Source organism: Pantherophis guttatus, chromosome 6 (assembly GCF_059756535.1).
Source record: "Pantherophis guttatus breed Tessera chromosome 6, ASM5975653v1, whole genome shotgun sequence".
Taxonomy (NCBI): domain Eukaryota; kingdom Metazoa; phylum Chordata; class Lepidosauria; order Squamata; family Colubridae; genus Pantherophis; species Pantherophis guttatus.
Genome location: NC_142068.1, coordinates 50,350,805 through 50,366,066, shown reverse-complemented (window position 1 = coordinate 50,366,066; position 15,262 = coordinate 50,350,805). Strand labels below are relative to the sequence as shown.

The following is a 15,262-nucleotide window of genomic DNA, read 5'->3' as shown; positions in this document are numbered from 1 at the left end:
TGTAAAAAAAAAATGTTTTTTTTAAAGCTATCAAAAGATCCTGTTACAAGTTCTGAAAGTTCTGAAAGTGACATGATTTCACCTCTTCATTTTAGCAATTTAACACTTTTCCAGCATCCCTAACCATGATTATAGTCTATCCTCTTAAATTAATGGTTATGATAGATACTAAACCAAATGCAGACTTAGTCTATAAGAATTCAGATTCATTGTAAAGTGGTTGCACACTACCATATTATCCACTGCAATCCCCATCAGTTCCTCATTTCATATGAAATAAAAAGATTTTAAAAGTGCAATGGAGCTTGCACAACTGCTTATCACTGCCAAAGAGAAGGTGGAGCATAATCTTGCCAAGCTCTCCTCTTAATAAATCCAGCCAACAGTTCCTTCAAAGGACCAGGGTGGTTAAGGCTGAGAACTTGAGGAAATATGAACAAGATTCCCCTCCCCTCTCCCCCAAGGATAACTTTTCATCCCAAAGGTCTTCAGAATTTCACTGGGCAAAACAAAATGTTGCCTTTCCTCCCAATTTAGATTACATCATAGGAGGGAAGAAGCTCAGCTTTGAATTCAACTAATATTGTAGATTAGAGATGTCTAAAACTGCTTTTAAAGAATGTGTAATTTTTCTATAGAGTGCTGATATTCCAGCTGGCAAAGAAAAATTTAAGCAGTAGAAGATGTATGAAATTTTATTAGTCACTAAAGAAGTTGGAAAGGAAAGATTCCCATTATTTTTGAACAGATGCAATAATTAAATCTTAAAGGTTGATAACTTAATGCTGTGGAGATTTTATGAAGATAACTTGCACTAATAAACTTTAGAGATTTTATCTAGCCAATAATTATTTACGAAGTTTGGTGCGATGTAAAAAACAAACTTTAAAATATACAAGAGCTCAGGCATAGAAAACATTAATATGTTCAGCATTTGGGATTATAAATAAATTGCATGTTATTAAGTTATGCACTATACCTGGCTCACTATGTTATACTTCTAAAGAAAATAGATGACAATTTCTTACAGTTCATGTGTTCTGTGAATGTAGATTTCCTATTATCCTTCCTAAAATGTTACAAGGAACCAATGCAGGCCTGAGCACATGTATACTAATGGAATTTGTGACTTTAAATAATGGGTGCAAGTACCTTGTTATTATGCCATAATATAAATTTCATTTGCCTGACAGGAGAAAAAAGAAAGAGAGAGAGAGAAAAAAACCAATGAATAATAATGAAGTTATTTAAATGCCTCCTTAAAAAAAACACCAAATATAACAATACCTAAGCTATCTAGGTATGCATCACCATGTTTGAGTTAAATTCATCAGGCAAGAGCTGTGTGTGTATTGGGAATGGACTGCAACTTTTTTTAGACAAAGCAATGGTGATTAAAATCAAATGTTTATTTTTTTCTCCCTTGGGTACACCTACAAAATAGCACTGAATCACAGACATCTTAAATATCCAATTCTTTCTTATCCTTTCTTCTTTGTCCTTCTCATATCTACTCCTGGTTCAGGAGAACTAATCTCTAAAGTGAAGATGTGTGGGAGACATCTGGGATTCTCATATCTACTCCTGGTTCAGGAGAACTAATCTCTAAAGTGAAGATGTGTGGGAGACATCTGGGAGAAGAGGAGCTCTATGATTTAGTTGGAGTTCTAAGTAGCACTCCCCACAAAAGATGAAAACTTAATGGTGTTTCCTGTTTATATCTTTTATAAGAGGTACTTGCTTTATAGTTGGAGATGCTAGAGAGTGTTCCTACTATAGTTGCTTTCAGTTATGCTTTCTTCCCTCATTCTCCCATCTCCCTGGTTGCCCATTGTTCCTAATCTGATGAAAGCCAGCAGGAGCTGTTCCTGTTTATTATCTTTCACTGGGTAATAATAAAGGTGTAAGAAGCCAGGAAAGCACTAAAGAGAAGATTGTATAAAAAAGAACACTATACTGACACACGTTTTAGATACTACTTAACCAAAGAAGTATAAGATCCCCATACTTCTCTAAAATTTTCTTTCTTCACAGAAGCATGACAAAACCAGATACTTTTTCGTCTGATTGATACTTTTTCATCCGACTGAATGCACGTTAGGGGAACGTGCAGATTTTTTTTCCTGCCTTGAATCAGGTCACTGAGAAATAAATAAGTAATGTGTGCTTTTCTTATATAATAAATTAGGATATTTATGTTTACCTACAGTTTAAAAACAGCATTGAAATGAAAGAGAGGTGAAAGAAAAAGAATAGGAAGACAATTGGCATTCTCTAAAAACACCAGTTTCCCTGCCATGCAGAGAAACAGAGTAAAAAAATGCAATTAGAAAAATAATGTGTTAGAAAAATACTTTTTATATATTTAGATTAATAATGAGAATCAGTTTCGAATAGTGGTTAAGGCATCAGGCTAGAAAGCGTGAGACTATGAGTTTTAATCATGCCTTAGGCACAAACTTAGTTGTGTGACCTTGGTCTAGTAATCCCTGTCTCTCGGCCCTAGGAAGGAGAAAATGGGAAACCACTTCTGAAAAACCTTGCCAAAAAATAAAACAAAATTGCAGGCTCTTGAGAATCCAACAAAATTGAACAGAAGGATAACATTAATTTTTGGAAAAATATTTCCCAATATTTTATGACTGCAGTACTCAAGAAGAGATAACCTTTTCTTTTTAATAGTGTTTTGAAGCAAAAGCAACATGAAATAAAAAATGACTTATTCCTATGATTTCTTTGCGTTCTACAATAACTTATTACTGTAAATGTGGAAAATTGTAAGATCTTTACGTAATTTGGAATGAGCAATTTAAATATGCAATTTCTGCAAATGAATTGTAGTAACTTAGATAATATGAGTTCTGTTTGCACCTTTAATGGTTTTATATATATATTTACTTCCATTCAATAGTTTCTGATTCTAGGAGATGACCTTGATAAGTCTCTGCAGTTTTTCTGGCAAGGTTTTTCAGAGCTGATGTGCCATTGTTTCCTTTCTAGGGTTGAGAGAAAATGAATAGAACAAGGTCACCCAGCTGACTTTATGACTAAAATGGGACTAGAATTTACTGTGACCCTGTTTTTAACCTGATGCCTTAATTACAACACCAATCTGGCTGTCAATGGTTATTATTATGATGTTGAAATGAGCACTGTTGGTTTTTGGAAATCTTAATAAAAAAATGAAGAAATGGAGCTGCAGAAAATGGGGACAGCTGTATTAATATTAGCTAGGAAATATCAGCTAGTAAAAACAGAATGAATGCAGAAGTATGCTTTTGGCATACATAGGATGACATTTCAGTTATCAAAGAACTGCTAATCCTTTGATTGCTCACATGTATTTTCACTTTCAAAATATCTCATTGTGAGTCATCTCAGTGATCTCTATACTAGTTCAAAAACATAGTGTTCTGTTTTAAGTCATAAATCATAATCATGCTTTCAATAAAGGAAAGAATAGGTTGCAATTGCATAAATGATCATGAGGAAAAATTTGGAAAATCAGAAGATCATGAGGAACAATGTAACATTTCTTAGTATTAGCTTTTGTTTGTATTCCCAGAAATAAAAAGTTACAAGATATTGAAAAAAAAATTAGGGAATGGGAGTGCCTCTGATTAAAAGAGGTAATTTTCAGGTTATGAACGAAATAGCTACTATCAGGCACGGGTTTAGTCTTCCTTTATTTTCCAATCTTTTTATTATTAAGACACATATTTAACATAACTGAAATTATTATCCCTAGAAAATATGAATAATGACTACTTGCTGGAATAGAATCAGGTGTTAAACTGTTTTATATCTCATTGTGGATAAATAAATTAGAATAAACATTGTGAAAATTAAATTAAATATTTAAATAGTTATTGAGAGTCAGTTTGGTCAGGTAGTTATGGCAGCAGGCTAGAAACCAGGAGACTGAGTTCTAGTCCCACTTTAGGCATGAAAGCTTAGGCTGAGTAACTTTGAATCAGTCAGTCTCTCTCAACCCAATTCACCTCACAGGGTTGTTGTGGGGAAAATAGGAGGAAGAAGGTGTGTTGGATATGTTTACTGCCTTGATTTATTTATAAAAATAATAAAGACAGGATACAGATAAATAAAATAAACTCCTCAGGAATCAGGTGATGATGTCACACTTTGGTGACAAGCCGGTTCATCAATTCCTTGTCAACTTCAAAGTGAAATTATACTGATTTCAACCATTGCCACTTCTCAGTTGCCACAGAAACTGGAGATAGGGGAAACATCTGTGGAATGCTGGTTCCAGACAGCAGACAACAACAAGAAGCCAGTTCTTGGTTTGTCAGTTGGAATCTTGACATTCCTGTTGCAACAATTGGATCAATACTTAATTGATCCAAAAAAGTAAACCTTTGCACATGCGAGAAAATGCCAGGAAGGAAAAAAAAATTATTGAGGATTTGGATATAACAATAGTAGTTATTAAGATACCTTAAATCTTGCCTTGTAATTTGACTCAAAGGGTTTAAGTTATGATAATAAAACACTTTTACTCTAGAGTTAAATCCCTTTTTTTAGGTTAAAATGTGTTTTCAATATATTATCAATTGTAGTTGGGCTAATTGAAAAATGTTGTACTTAACATTTTGTATCATTAAAACAAGAAAGAGGAGGAAGAGGAGCAGTGTATCAAACAAATGGGTGTTGGAAAGGAAAATGAGTTTTAGATTTTGAGAACAATTTTTGGGGGCCTGAACCAAGAGAAATATACTCTACTACTATTCAAATATACAGTAATTAAATAAATGAATTGGGCTGACTATAAATGCATTAATAAAAATATTTAATTATATAGCAAATGTTGTAAATATAAATAAATTGTATTTAAATTGCCAACATTTTGATTGCTACAAAGATTATTCTGGCAAAATATTGGAAAACTGCACAATTTTAAACATTAATAAGTGGCTATTTAAGATATGAGAATTGACTTAAATGGATAAATTGATGGAATTGAGCACAGAAAAAAGGAACACACAATTTGATCTAAATAAATTTCCATTTTTTATTAGATATTGTATTGAGTAATTTAGAACATATATTTCTTTTCTTAAAACAGTAAATTGTTTTGGTTTTACTGACTGGAAAGTGGGGTGTTGATATGCTATAGTACAAAGCTCCATTTGTTTCTGATGTATGTGTGTGTAATATGTGTGTGTGTGTGTGTGTGTAATATATATATATACACACACAGTGAAATGTGAATTTCACTGACAACTAATATACAAAATTATCACAGAGGGTGTTTTTTTTTTTTCTTTCTTTTGTAAGGGAACAAATAAAAAACTAATTACCAATTCTGTGGAACTCTGTACTTGTTTTCTTTAAATAGAAGTCTTATACACCGATTCCAGTGAATTGAATTGTGACAATTCAAAATGGATGAAATATTAGGTTTGCACATAGTTTTCTCTCATTATTGGATTTCAACAGTTGATGCTACAGATAGTCATCAACTTGCAACCACAATGTAGCCCAAAATTTCTGTTGCTAAGTGAGATAGTTGTTAAGTGAATTTTGCCCCATTTTACAAACTTTTTTTGCCACAGTTGGTAAGTGAATCACTGCAGTTGTTAAGTTAGCAATATGGTTATTAAATGAATCTGGCTTGTCCATTGACTTTGCTTGTGAGAAAAGGTTGCAAAAGGTGATCTCATAACCCTGGGACACTGCAACTATCAAAAATATGAGTCATTTGCTAAGTGTCTGAATTTTGATCACATGATCATGAGGATGCTTCCATGGTTTTAAATGAAAAACAGTCATAAATCATATTTTTCAATGCTGTTGTAAATTTGAACAGTCATTGAACAAATACAGATACTCTCAGACTCTGAATGTTGTTAGAAAAATAAATAGTCTACTTGTTGTAAAACAAACCAACCTGGCTTCTCATAAACAAAGATAACACTTTCAATACAAAACAAAGTTTGCTTACAGTTCTAGTTCCGTAACACCGACACAGTATCTCTAGCAGTAATATAACGAGCAGGAGTGAGAAGGAGTGAATGAACTTCCTGCCTTCCTTTTATTTCTGTTTTAACCACTTAATCAATTAGTCATCTTGTAGCAGTTAAAGTTACAGTACATATTATCTACCCAACTGTAGGATAAGGATCCAACAACCATGATGGTGAACTTATGGCATGCGTGCCAGAGGGGACACACAGAGCCCTCTCTGATGGCACGCATACTGTCGCCCTAGTTCAGCTCATGTGCGCGCACCTCCTGCCAGACAGCTGGTCTTTGGGTCTCTGCCGTACATGCAGAAGGTAGGTGGGCATGTGCAAGGGGCTGCACATGCATTTTGGGGGTTTGGGTACACACGTTCGCGCTCTTTGGGCACTCGGTCCGGAAAAGGTTAGCCATCACTGCTCTAGGAAATATCAAGTAATGGAATTCATACAGTATAGAATCCTAAATATCAAAATCTGTTTTAGTGTATCTATTATAGTGTATATATTTTAAAAATTAATTGGTAATAATCAAACAGAAGATTCAATTTTAAGGTTTCTCATAAAACTATGATTTTTTAAAGCTCATTTAAAATATACATAGGAACAATGCAAATGATACAAAGCAAGTAATTTTATTTAGTGGTGTCTAGCCATAGCCTTTTGAAGCACTACTAAATAAATCATGAAATGGATTAAGTAGTAGTACTTGCAAAACTGTGATAACTGAAAGGACAACAATATTTTCCAATATGACAGAACATAGTAATAGACAAAAGCTAATTCAGCCTCTTGTTATCCTGACATTTGCATTAATGACAAACATTACCTCTTCCAACCTGATTGACATTTCTTACTGTAACATTTATTTTCAGTGGCACTGAAGATGCAATTTTAATTTTTCCTAACCTAATTTAAATGCAAATATTAATTCCTTACACAAAGGCATGAGTGCATACTTAAGTGTCATCATATACAGTGTGAATCATGGAAAAAAACAAAAAACGACTACCATCTTCTGAGAGCTATTTTGTTTAAGCTGGAAACAACCAAACAGTTTGCATCTTATTCTTGTTGTAGTGTTTATGCTTACTTACAAATGTCCTCTGGAATTGCAGGTCAACTGATTATGGGACAACATATGAAAAGATGAATGACAAAGTGGGTCTGAAGACCATTTTGAGCTACCTTTATGTCTGCCCAACAAATAAGCGAAAGGTAAATTAAAGAATATAGTTGCTTTTAATTATGTCATATTTGACTTGATTTGTTAGTTATTATTTACATAGCTGTGTTTGTATACATCCTACAGAAATAAAAACAAGCTGTTTAGGCTTTAAATTATATTTGGCATTCCCTTTTTAAATTAATTGCATATGGATGAATGGTAATCTTCCATCTAGAAAATTTCTTGATAAATGACAATCTTTTATCTAGAAAGTGATTGTAATATAAAAGGTTTTACTAAATTTCAGATGTGCTTTAGACAACAACTTACTGGAATCTTAGCTTACCTGATCCAAAATTACAATGGATAATCTTTCCATTGTATTCCAATATTGGAAAAGTTTGGCAGCTAAACTTCAGTGCAGCCATTTGACATGTTAATGGTGCTGAGAACATTATTACTCTCCAAGTCTGCAATTTTTCTGCTCATATTAACTACCAAAAGGCTTTCAAACATTAATTTACTGAATGAATCCTTATGAAATTAAACTAATAAAAATACTATACAGCAATACATCAAGAAATGAAATACCTCAATATAATATTATAAGCAAATAAGAAAAAAATAAATAAAAACATTGCACTAATTCAATGCAGATAGCTAAAGGAGTAATTACTAAATCCCACAAGACTACCTTTGGTAGACTTTCTCAAAGATTTGCAATCTCTACATGACTGAGAACTTCATATGTTCAAGTGGGACTTCTGAACAGTATAAAAAGAGGGGGAAAAGATGTGGGAGAAAGAAACAGCAAGAGTGAAATGTCCATGCATTTTAATACAGTTTGCTGGTGGAGTTTTTGCTGGCTGGACACTAGAGGATAACACTTGGATGACCATGGCAGATCTAAATGAGGCTGTGAGAAAGAAAAGGGCACAGAGAGTGCTGTTTCATAGAGTGGCCCAGGTCAGACTTGACCAAATGGCTGATGACAAAAGATGAAGATTCTGGTGAAGTTACAATAATTTCACAAATGAGATAAATTTTAGATAGAAAGTTTGATGTGAAGCTTTGTCCCATTCTAGAAGTAAAACAAGTGGAAGTCGATAGCTGGTAGAAAGCCTGAAATCATTTTTATTCCTGCCAAATAAGGATGAACTCATTATTTGGAAGAAAAAAAAAAGGCTCATTAAAATGTTCGAATGACATCTACAGAGACCAGACTGTATTTAAAGTTGTTTGCCTTTTAAGTGCTTCCAATAGTGAAATGAAAAGGATTTGACAAAATCCTGCAGAGAAAACGTATCCCAAAGCCTAGAGGGTTTTAATCATACAGACACCCTACTGAGAAACAATTTGTAAAGGGTTTTTATTGTGGAAGTACTCATAAAAGTCAGGTGGTTATATTTTTCTCATTTTCTTTACCTACGAACAGCTTACCTTAGAAGACAAATTTGAGTTACTAAAAGAAAAGCTTTTAAAGAAAGCTAGAAGTTTTTTTGTTTGTTTGTTTGTTTGTTTTTTTTGGGAGGAGGCAATTTCTGTAGTGCATCTGCAGTTACATGGATGCATGGATATTAGGTCAGATCAAATGAGAAATAAGGAAGCCAGCATTGCAGGCCAGTCAATAAATTCCATAAATATACACAAACACACATAATTACTACTAATTTTAAAAACGAAGGAAATGGTTATATGGAATTGGAAGAACAAATCAAAACTTTGAATTATGAAAGTTAAAAACTTATTTTCCAAGCTTTCTATTTCTTTTTGATTGTTTAACCTCACTAGTCATCTGTATTACTAATAGTTCATTTTTTTGTATTCATACTTATCAGATCCCTTTTAACTGATGCAATCACTGATGTAAATACTCATGCATGACATTCTTCTCTAATTCTTCAAATGTCCTTTGTAAAATTTCTGGTGTAATCCCTTTTTCTGTTAATCCCTCTGTAAATGATCCTCTTCTCCATTCCATAATTTACATTGTTGTTCTGGTGGTGGCCCTTTTTTTCTCTTAATTTGGAATCCAGAAAGGGGAAGTAAAATGTAAAAAACAGAAATAATAAATTAAGAGTTGGAGGTGATCTAGACCAGTATTTCTTAAGTTTAAGAGATGTGGAGTTCAACTTTAAAAGATGTGGAGTTTAATTTCCATCTGGAAGTTGAAGTCCACATATTTTAAAGTTACCAAGGTTGAGAAACACTACTTGGATGCACTACTTGGAACTAAGAGAGAAATAATTTTGTTTAAGATTGAAAGTAATTGCAAAGGAACATGGTAAAGATGTTAGCGAGGATATTGCTGAATCTTAAATGAGGTTTTTAGAATGAGATGAGGAATATATGGATGCAGAAGAAAAGTACCAAGAGATATAATTGTGTATTTTTGTCAGGGAGAAGAAAAGAGACCAGGTTCTGCAATGACATATATATATATATATATATATATAAACATATATATATGGTGAGGGTTTGGCTGTGCTCTGATTGGATGAGGGATTGGCTGTGCTCTAATTGGCTATATATATATATATATAAACATATATATATGGTGAGGGTTTGGCTGTGCTCTGATTGGATGAGGGATTGGCTGTGCTCTAATTGGCTAGGTGTGTGTTCTGTTTAGGTGGGGGCTTGGTTGTGCTCGGGTTAGTCTGAGTAACAGGGGGATTTGAGCTGGTGAGCTGTGTTGCTGTTGTTTGGCTTTGTGTTCGTGGCTGTGCTACCTCTTCATGGTAGGTGTCAGTCTGCTTCATTAAAGGAGCTAATGATGCAGCTGTGGTCTGGCTTCTGGTCCGTGGTCGTGTCTCATCATCAGTGTGGGTTTGAGTCTGCTTTCTGCATGGATGTGTGGTGGTTACATCCTGTGTGGCTCTCGTGAGTGTGGGTCTGGTGTCATTCTTTGTGTTAGGGACTCGTTTGTCAATAAGGGCGGGTTTCCAAATGGCTGGTAGGCGGGAGGTATCATCTCATTTATTCATGCTATGTGGACGTTTTTCTATCTCGATGGCTTCTCTGATTATTCTGTTGTTAAAGTGTTCAGTTTTGGCGATAGTTCTGGTCTTTTTAAAGTCAATGTCATGTCCTGTGGCTTTGAGATGTTGGACCAGGGAAGAAGTTGGTTCCTCTTTTTTGACTGAGTTCTTGTGTTCTTCAATGCGTGCACTTATTCTTCTGTTGGTTTGTCCGATGTATGTGGTGGGGCAGGCGGTGCATGGGATTTCATATACTCCTTGATTTTCTAACTCAATTTTGTCTTTGGGGTTTCTTAGGATGGTGGATATTTTTCGGTTTGTGCAGAATGCTGTCTTGATGTTGTGTTTGTGGAGGATCTTGCTGATTCTGTCTGTGGTGCCTTTTATGTATGGGAGGAAGGCTTTGCTATTTTCTTGTTCTCTGTCTTGGATTTTAGTGGGGGTTTCTTTTTGGATTAGGTTGGTAATCTTATTTCTTTGGAATCCATTGGATGTTAATATGTTAGTGAGAGTGTGTAGTTCGGTTTTTAGGTGTTGTTCGTCAGCTAAGCGTTTTGTTCTGGAGATGAGTGTCTTGGCTACGGAGTTGATCTGTGCTGGGTGGTGGTGTGAGAGTGCGTGCAGATAGCGGTTTGTGTGTGTTTTCTTCTGGTAGATGGTGTGTCCTAGGGAGCCATTGGATCCACACTGATGATGAGACACAACCGCGGACCAGAAGCCAGACCACAGCTGCATCATTAGCCCCTTTAAACCTCTCCAATCCATACATGAAGCAGACTGACACCCACCATGAAGAGGTAGCACGGCCATGAACACGAAGCCAAACAACAGCAACACAGCTCACCAACTCAAATCCCCCTGCTACTCAGACTAACCCGAGCACAACCAAGCCCCCACCTAAACAGAACACACACCCATCCAATCAGAGCACAGCCAACCCCCCATCCAATCAGAGCACAGCCAAACCCCCAACCAATCAGAACACACCTCCACCCAATCAGAACACAGCCACGCTCTCACCCAATCAGTTCACACCCCCACTGGCAGTTAAAAGGAAGAAACAGCTGCGATCACACACATTGCTTCTAGAAGCACAAAGCCGAAGATACCAGCCTGAAGATGACGAATGAGACTTTGTTGAAACGTTGCCAAGAAACCTCCAATTTTAAACCCGAACAACCAAAGACCCATATATATATGTGTGTGTGTGTGTGTGTGTGTGTGTTTTCTCAGGTTTTCGCAGGTGTTTGTATGTAGGTCTTTGGTTATTCGGGTCTTCTCCCACGTAAAATTGGAAGTGTCTTGGCGACGTTTCGACGAAGTCTCATTCGTCATCTTCAGGCTGGTGTTCTCGGCTTCGTGCTTCCAGGAGCAAATGGAAGCACGAAGCCGAGAACACCAGTCTGAAGATGACGAATGAGACTTCGTCGAAACGTCACCAAGACACTTCCAATTTTACGTGGGAGAAGACCCGAATAACCAAAGACCTACATATATATATATATGTATGTATGTATGTATGTATGTATGTATGTATATATATATATATATATATATATATATGTATGTATGTATGTATGTATGTATGTATGTATGTATGTATGTATTGCAGAAGTAATTCTGCTACATCTATTATGAGTCTTTATAAAAAGACTACATTAGGAAAAGCTTCTGGTCCAAATGGGCGATGATCCTCCTATTATATATATTTTAAGGATGAATTGTTACAGCATTTTCAAAAATGATTAATTCTATTTTGAACAGTGGTAGTTGCACAGATACAAAAATAGTGTAAACTCTTGAAGAACATATACACATGCAGTGGTAGTAGGGACTTCCATCATCATGCTACCACCATAGTATAGCGGCAAGACAAGGTCTGCATGGGATGTACCATTGACTAGTTGAATGTGACTGGCACAGGAAAAGACTGTGCCAGCCACATTCAGTAGCTAAAAAGGATTGGAATAAAAACATAACTAAAGCACTAATCACAGCATTATCATCATAAGCGCTCAGCACCAGTTCCATAGAAGTAGAGGTCTACTATATTACACTGTGCAGAGAGGCTTCATAGACCAGTCAACAAATAGTAGCAGAGTTTAAGATATAGATAGGAACAGCATACATTGAATCAGTGGTGAAATCCAATTTTTTTTACTACCAGTTCTGTGGGCATGGCTTGGTGGGTGTGGTGTGGCTTAGTGGGCATGGCTTGGTGTGCATGGCAGGGAAAGGATACTACCAAATTTTCATTCCCTTCCCACTCTGGGGGCAGCCAGAGGTAGTATTTGCCAGTTGTCCGAACAGCTAAAAATTTCCACTACCGGTTCTCCAGAACCTGTCAGAACCTGCTGGATTTCACCCCTGCATTGAATGGTGCAATCAACTAGTTAGCATTGTGTAGGGGAACATCAGCATGGTGCATGAGCTAGACCCTCCAAGATAGGAGATTTCACAGAAGGTCATGGAGAATAACAGGGCTAAGGTCCTATGGAAGTTCCAGAACTACATACACAAGCAGGTACTGGCTAATCCACCAGGCACCAAAGACCATAAAACAGCAATGGTGATTGATGTAGCAGTGGCAAGTTACAGCAACATGAGGAAGGAGTATGAATGTGGGAAGAATAGCCGAGCCTGAGGAAGAAAATTGAGAGGATATGGAAAGTAAAGACCAAAATGGTTCCAAGGATGGTAGAAGTACTTGAGACTGTGATTCCTTAGCTGAAAAAGTGGCTCCAAAAAGAACAGAAAGAGCTCTCTATCCCTCAAACTCACAGGCCTCTGGTAGAAATTCATGATACATTTCTTTCTCTCTCCCTCCCTCCCTCCCTGGCAAATAAAAAATAATGGTGTAGTAACTGGCCTATCATCAGTAGCAAGGAATCACAGCAGTGACCATAGTAGTGTTGATTGAAGCATATACAGGTAAACACAACTGAGCCCAAAATTTATGTTGTTAAGTGAGAAATGTGTGTTTTGCCCCATTTTACGACTTTTCTTGTCACGTTTCTTAAGTGAATCACTACAGTTCTTAAATTAGTATCACAGTTGTTAAGTGAATCTGGTTTTCCCATTGACTTTGCTTATCGGAAGGTCACAAAAGGGGCTCACATGACTCCAGGATACTGCAACAGTCATAAATGTGAGGCAGTTGGCAAGCATCACAATGTAAATCACGTGACCATAGGGGTGCTGCAATGGTTATTATTTGAAAAATGGTCATAAATCACTTTTTTCAGTGCTGTTGTATCTTCAAGTTGTCACTACATGAACTGTTGTATATGAACCTGTAAATTAGAAAATAAATAAATAGACAGGTCTAGTTCTAGTTGCAATGATTCCTGTATAATGCCTTAGTACTGTATGTCTAGCCTTTCCAGCTTGATATGGAGCTATTTCTTCTCAGCATAGGTACATTTTGTATGCAGATGATCAATGTTTTTCAGCAGAAGTAAGACAGAGTGTATACTGCAGTGAAGGATATGGATTTGCAAATCAGTGCATTCAAGAACAAGGTAGTTGTGCTTGACAAGAAAGAAGAATTGCATTTATTTGTTTTGTTGTTGTTTTCTATTCAGCCACCTGAAGACTCTAGTAGTAAGATCTAAGTAAAACTTATAAAGTAATCGTCACGAGTATTATAAAATTAAAACAAAAATACAGGAAAAGCCAAAACATATACAGTGTGAGAGTTAAAAACAATATCTGTTAGAGATCTTAATTTTCAAAAACATTTTTTTAAAAAGGTGTTATTACTGTAGAATGTCAAGAGTAAGCAGGCCAATCAGATTTTAGGAGACTGAATATTCCAGAAGGGTAGGACACATTGGTGAAATTCAGCCAGTTCTATCCAGCATAGGTGAACCGGTAGCACCAATGGCGGGAGGCTCCGCCCACCCGCCAGGACGTAATCACGTCTCATTTTTGATCCTCTGTGCATGTGTGGAAGAGGTGCGCACGGTCACATCTGCAAAACGGTAGTGAAGGTAAGTGAATTCACCTCTGGTAGGACAGTTCTTGAACTTTTACATAATTAGCAAAGATCTAGAAGCTTCCCTGGACAACTAGTAATGCAGCCCCATAAGATAATAAAAATATAAAAAACAAAGGAAGTTTGTTATTTATATACATATATATTATACTATATATTTTAAATGTGGCCAAGACAATTTCTCTTCACTCAGTATAGCCTAGGCAAGCCAAAAGGTTGGACAAACATGATCTAGATCAAATAGATATCTGGGTATATCCTATCTGAATGTTTACTGAGATTAGCAAAATTGAGATATGTTAAAATATGAAAATTAAAAGGAGCAAATTAGTATATAGTCTGTTGTAAGAAATGAATGTTTGTTAAAAAAAATGTAAAAATGGCTATGTATAACCATTATACTACTAACCAATAGAGTTGATAAGTTTAAAAAATGAATTGGTTACTTATGAACTGGTATATATAGATACAGCAAAAAAAGTAAGGATAAAATGATCTGGAAAGGCATATTGGTAGGTTTTAGGTATAACATAAATTATGTATTTATTCATATTAAAACAATTTATATTGCGGCTCATTTTATCACAGTGGCTCTGGATGTTGAACAGAAGTTTATACCTGTACAACAAAAAATAAATACTTACGGTCTAAAATAATTTCAAATAAAGAGGCAGATGACCATTCTTTTTAAATCATGGCATTTAAGATGTGGGATGCATCACTAAGAAAGTTATCTTGTCTGTACAAGTACGGTATTAGTAAGTGTACTTCTAAAAGCCAATGCATGTCTATGGAACATAAACAATTTATTTTAGATGAATATGTGGTTTACTTATTTTCATGATTTAGACTTCTGTTGCTGCCTTAATACATGCATATTTTACATAAAGAAATCTGGAAGCAGAATAGAATAGAATAGAATAGAATAGAATAGAATAGAATAGAATAGAATAGAATAGAATAGAATAGAATTCTTTATTTTAAGAGTTCAAAGTGATAGGAAAAGAGTGGAAGAGAGAGGAAGAGGAAAAGAAAGAAATTTACAATTAGCTAATTTTATTGATAAGTTCTTAAAATAATTTCAGTAGCAAGAAAATCACTGTAATGTTGCTGTTTAGCTTTACAATATTTAATG

At 35.5% G+C, this 15,262-nt stretch overlaps 1 protein-coding gene across 6 annotated transcripts in view; it reads left to right on the top strand.

The window, feature by feature from the left end:
* LOC117678686 (VPS10 domain-containing receptor SorCS1) overlaps window positions 1-15,262 on the top strand; it is a 415,591-nt gene that overhangs the window by 185,106 nt on the left and 215,223 nt on the right. For all 6 annotated transcript variants that reach the window (XM_087872866.1, XM_087872863.1, XM_087872868.1 and 3 more), the window contains exon 3: window positions 7,100-7,199. In XM_087872866.1, the coding sequence (XP_087728992.1) occupies window positions 7,100-7,199 (100 nt within the window). The remainder of the gene's footprint in view (window positions 1-7,099; window positions 7,200-15,262) is intronic.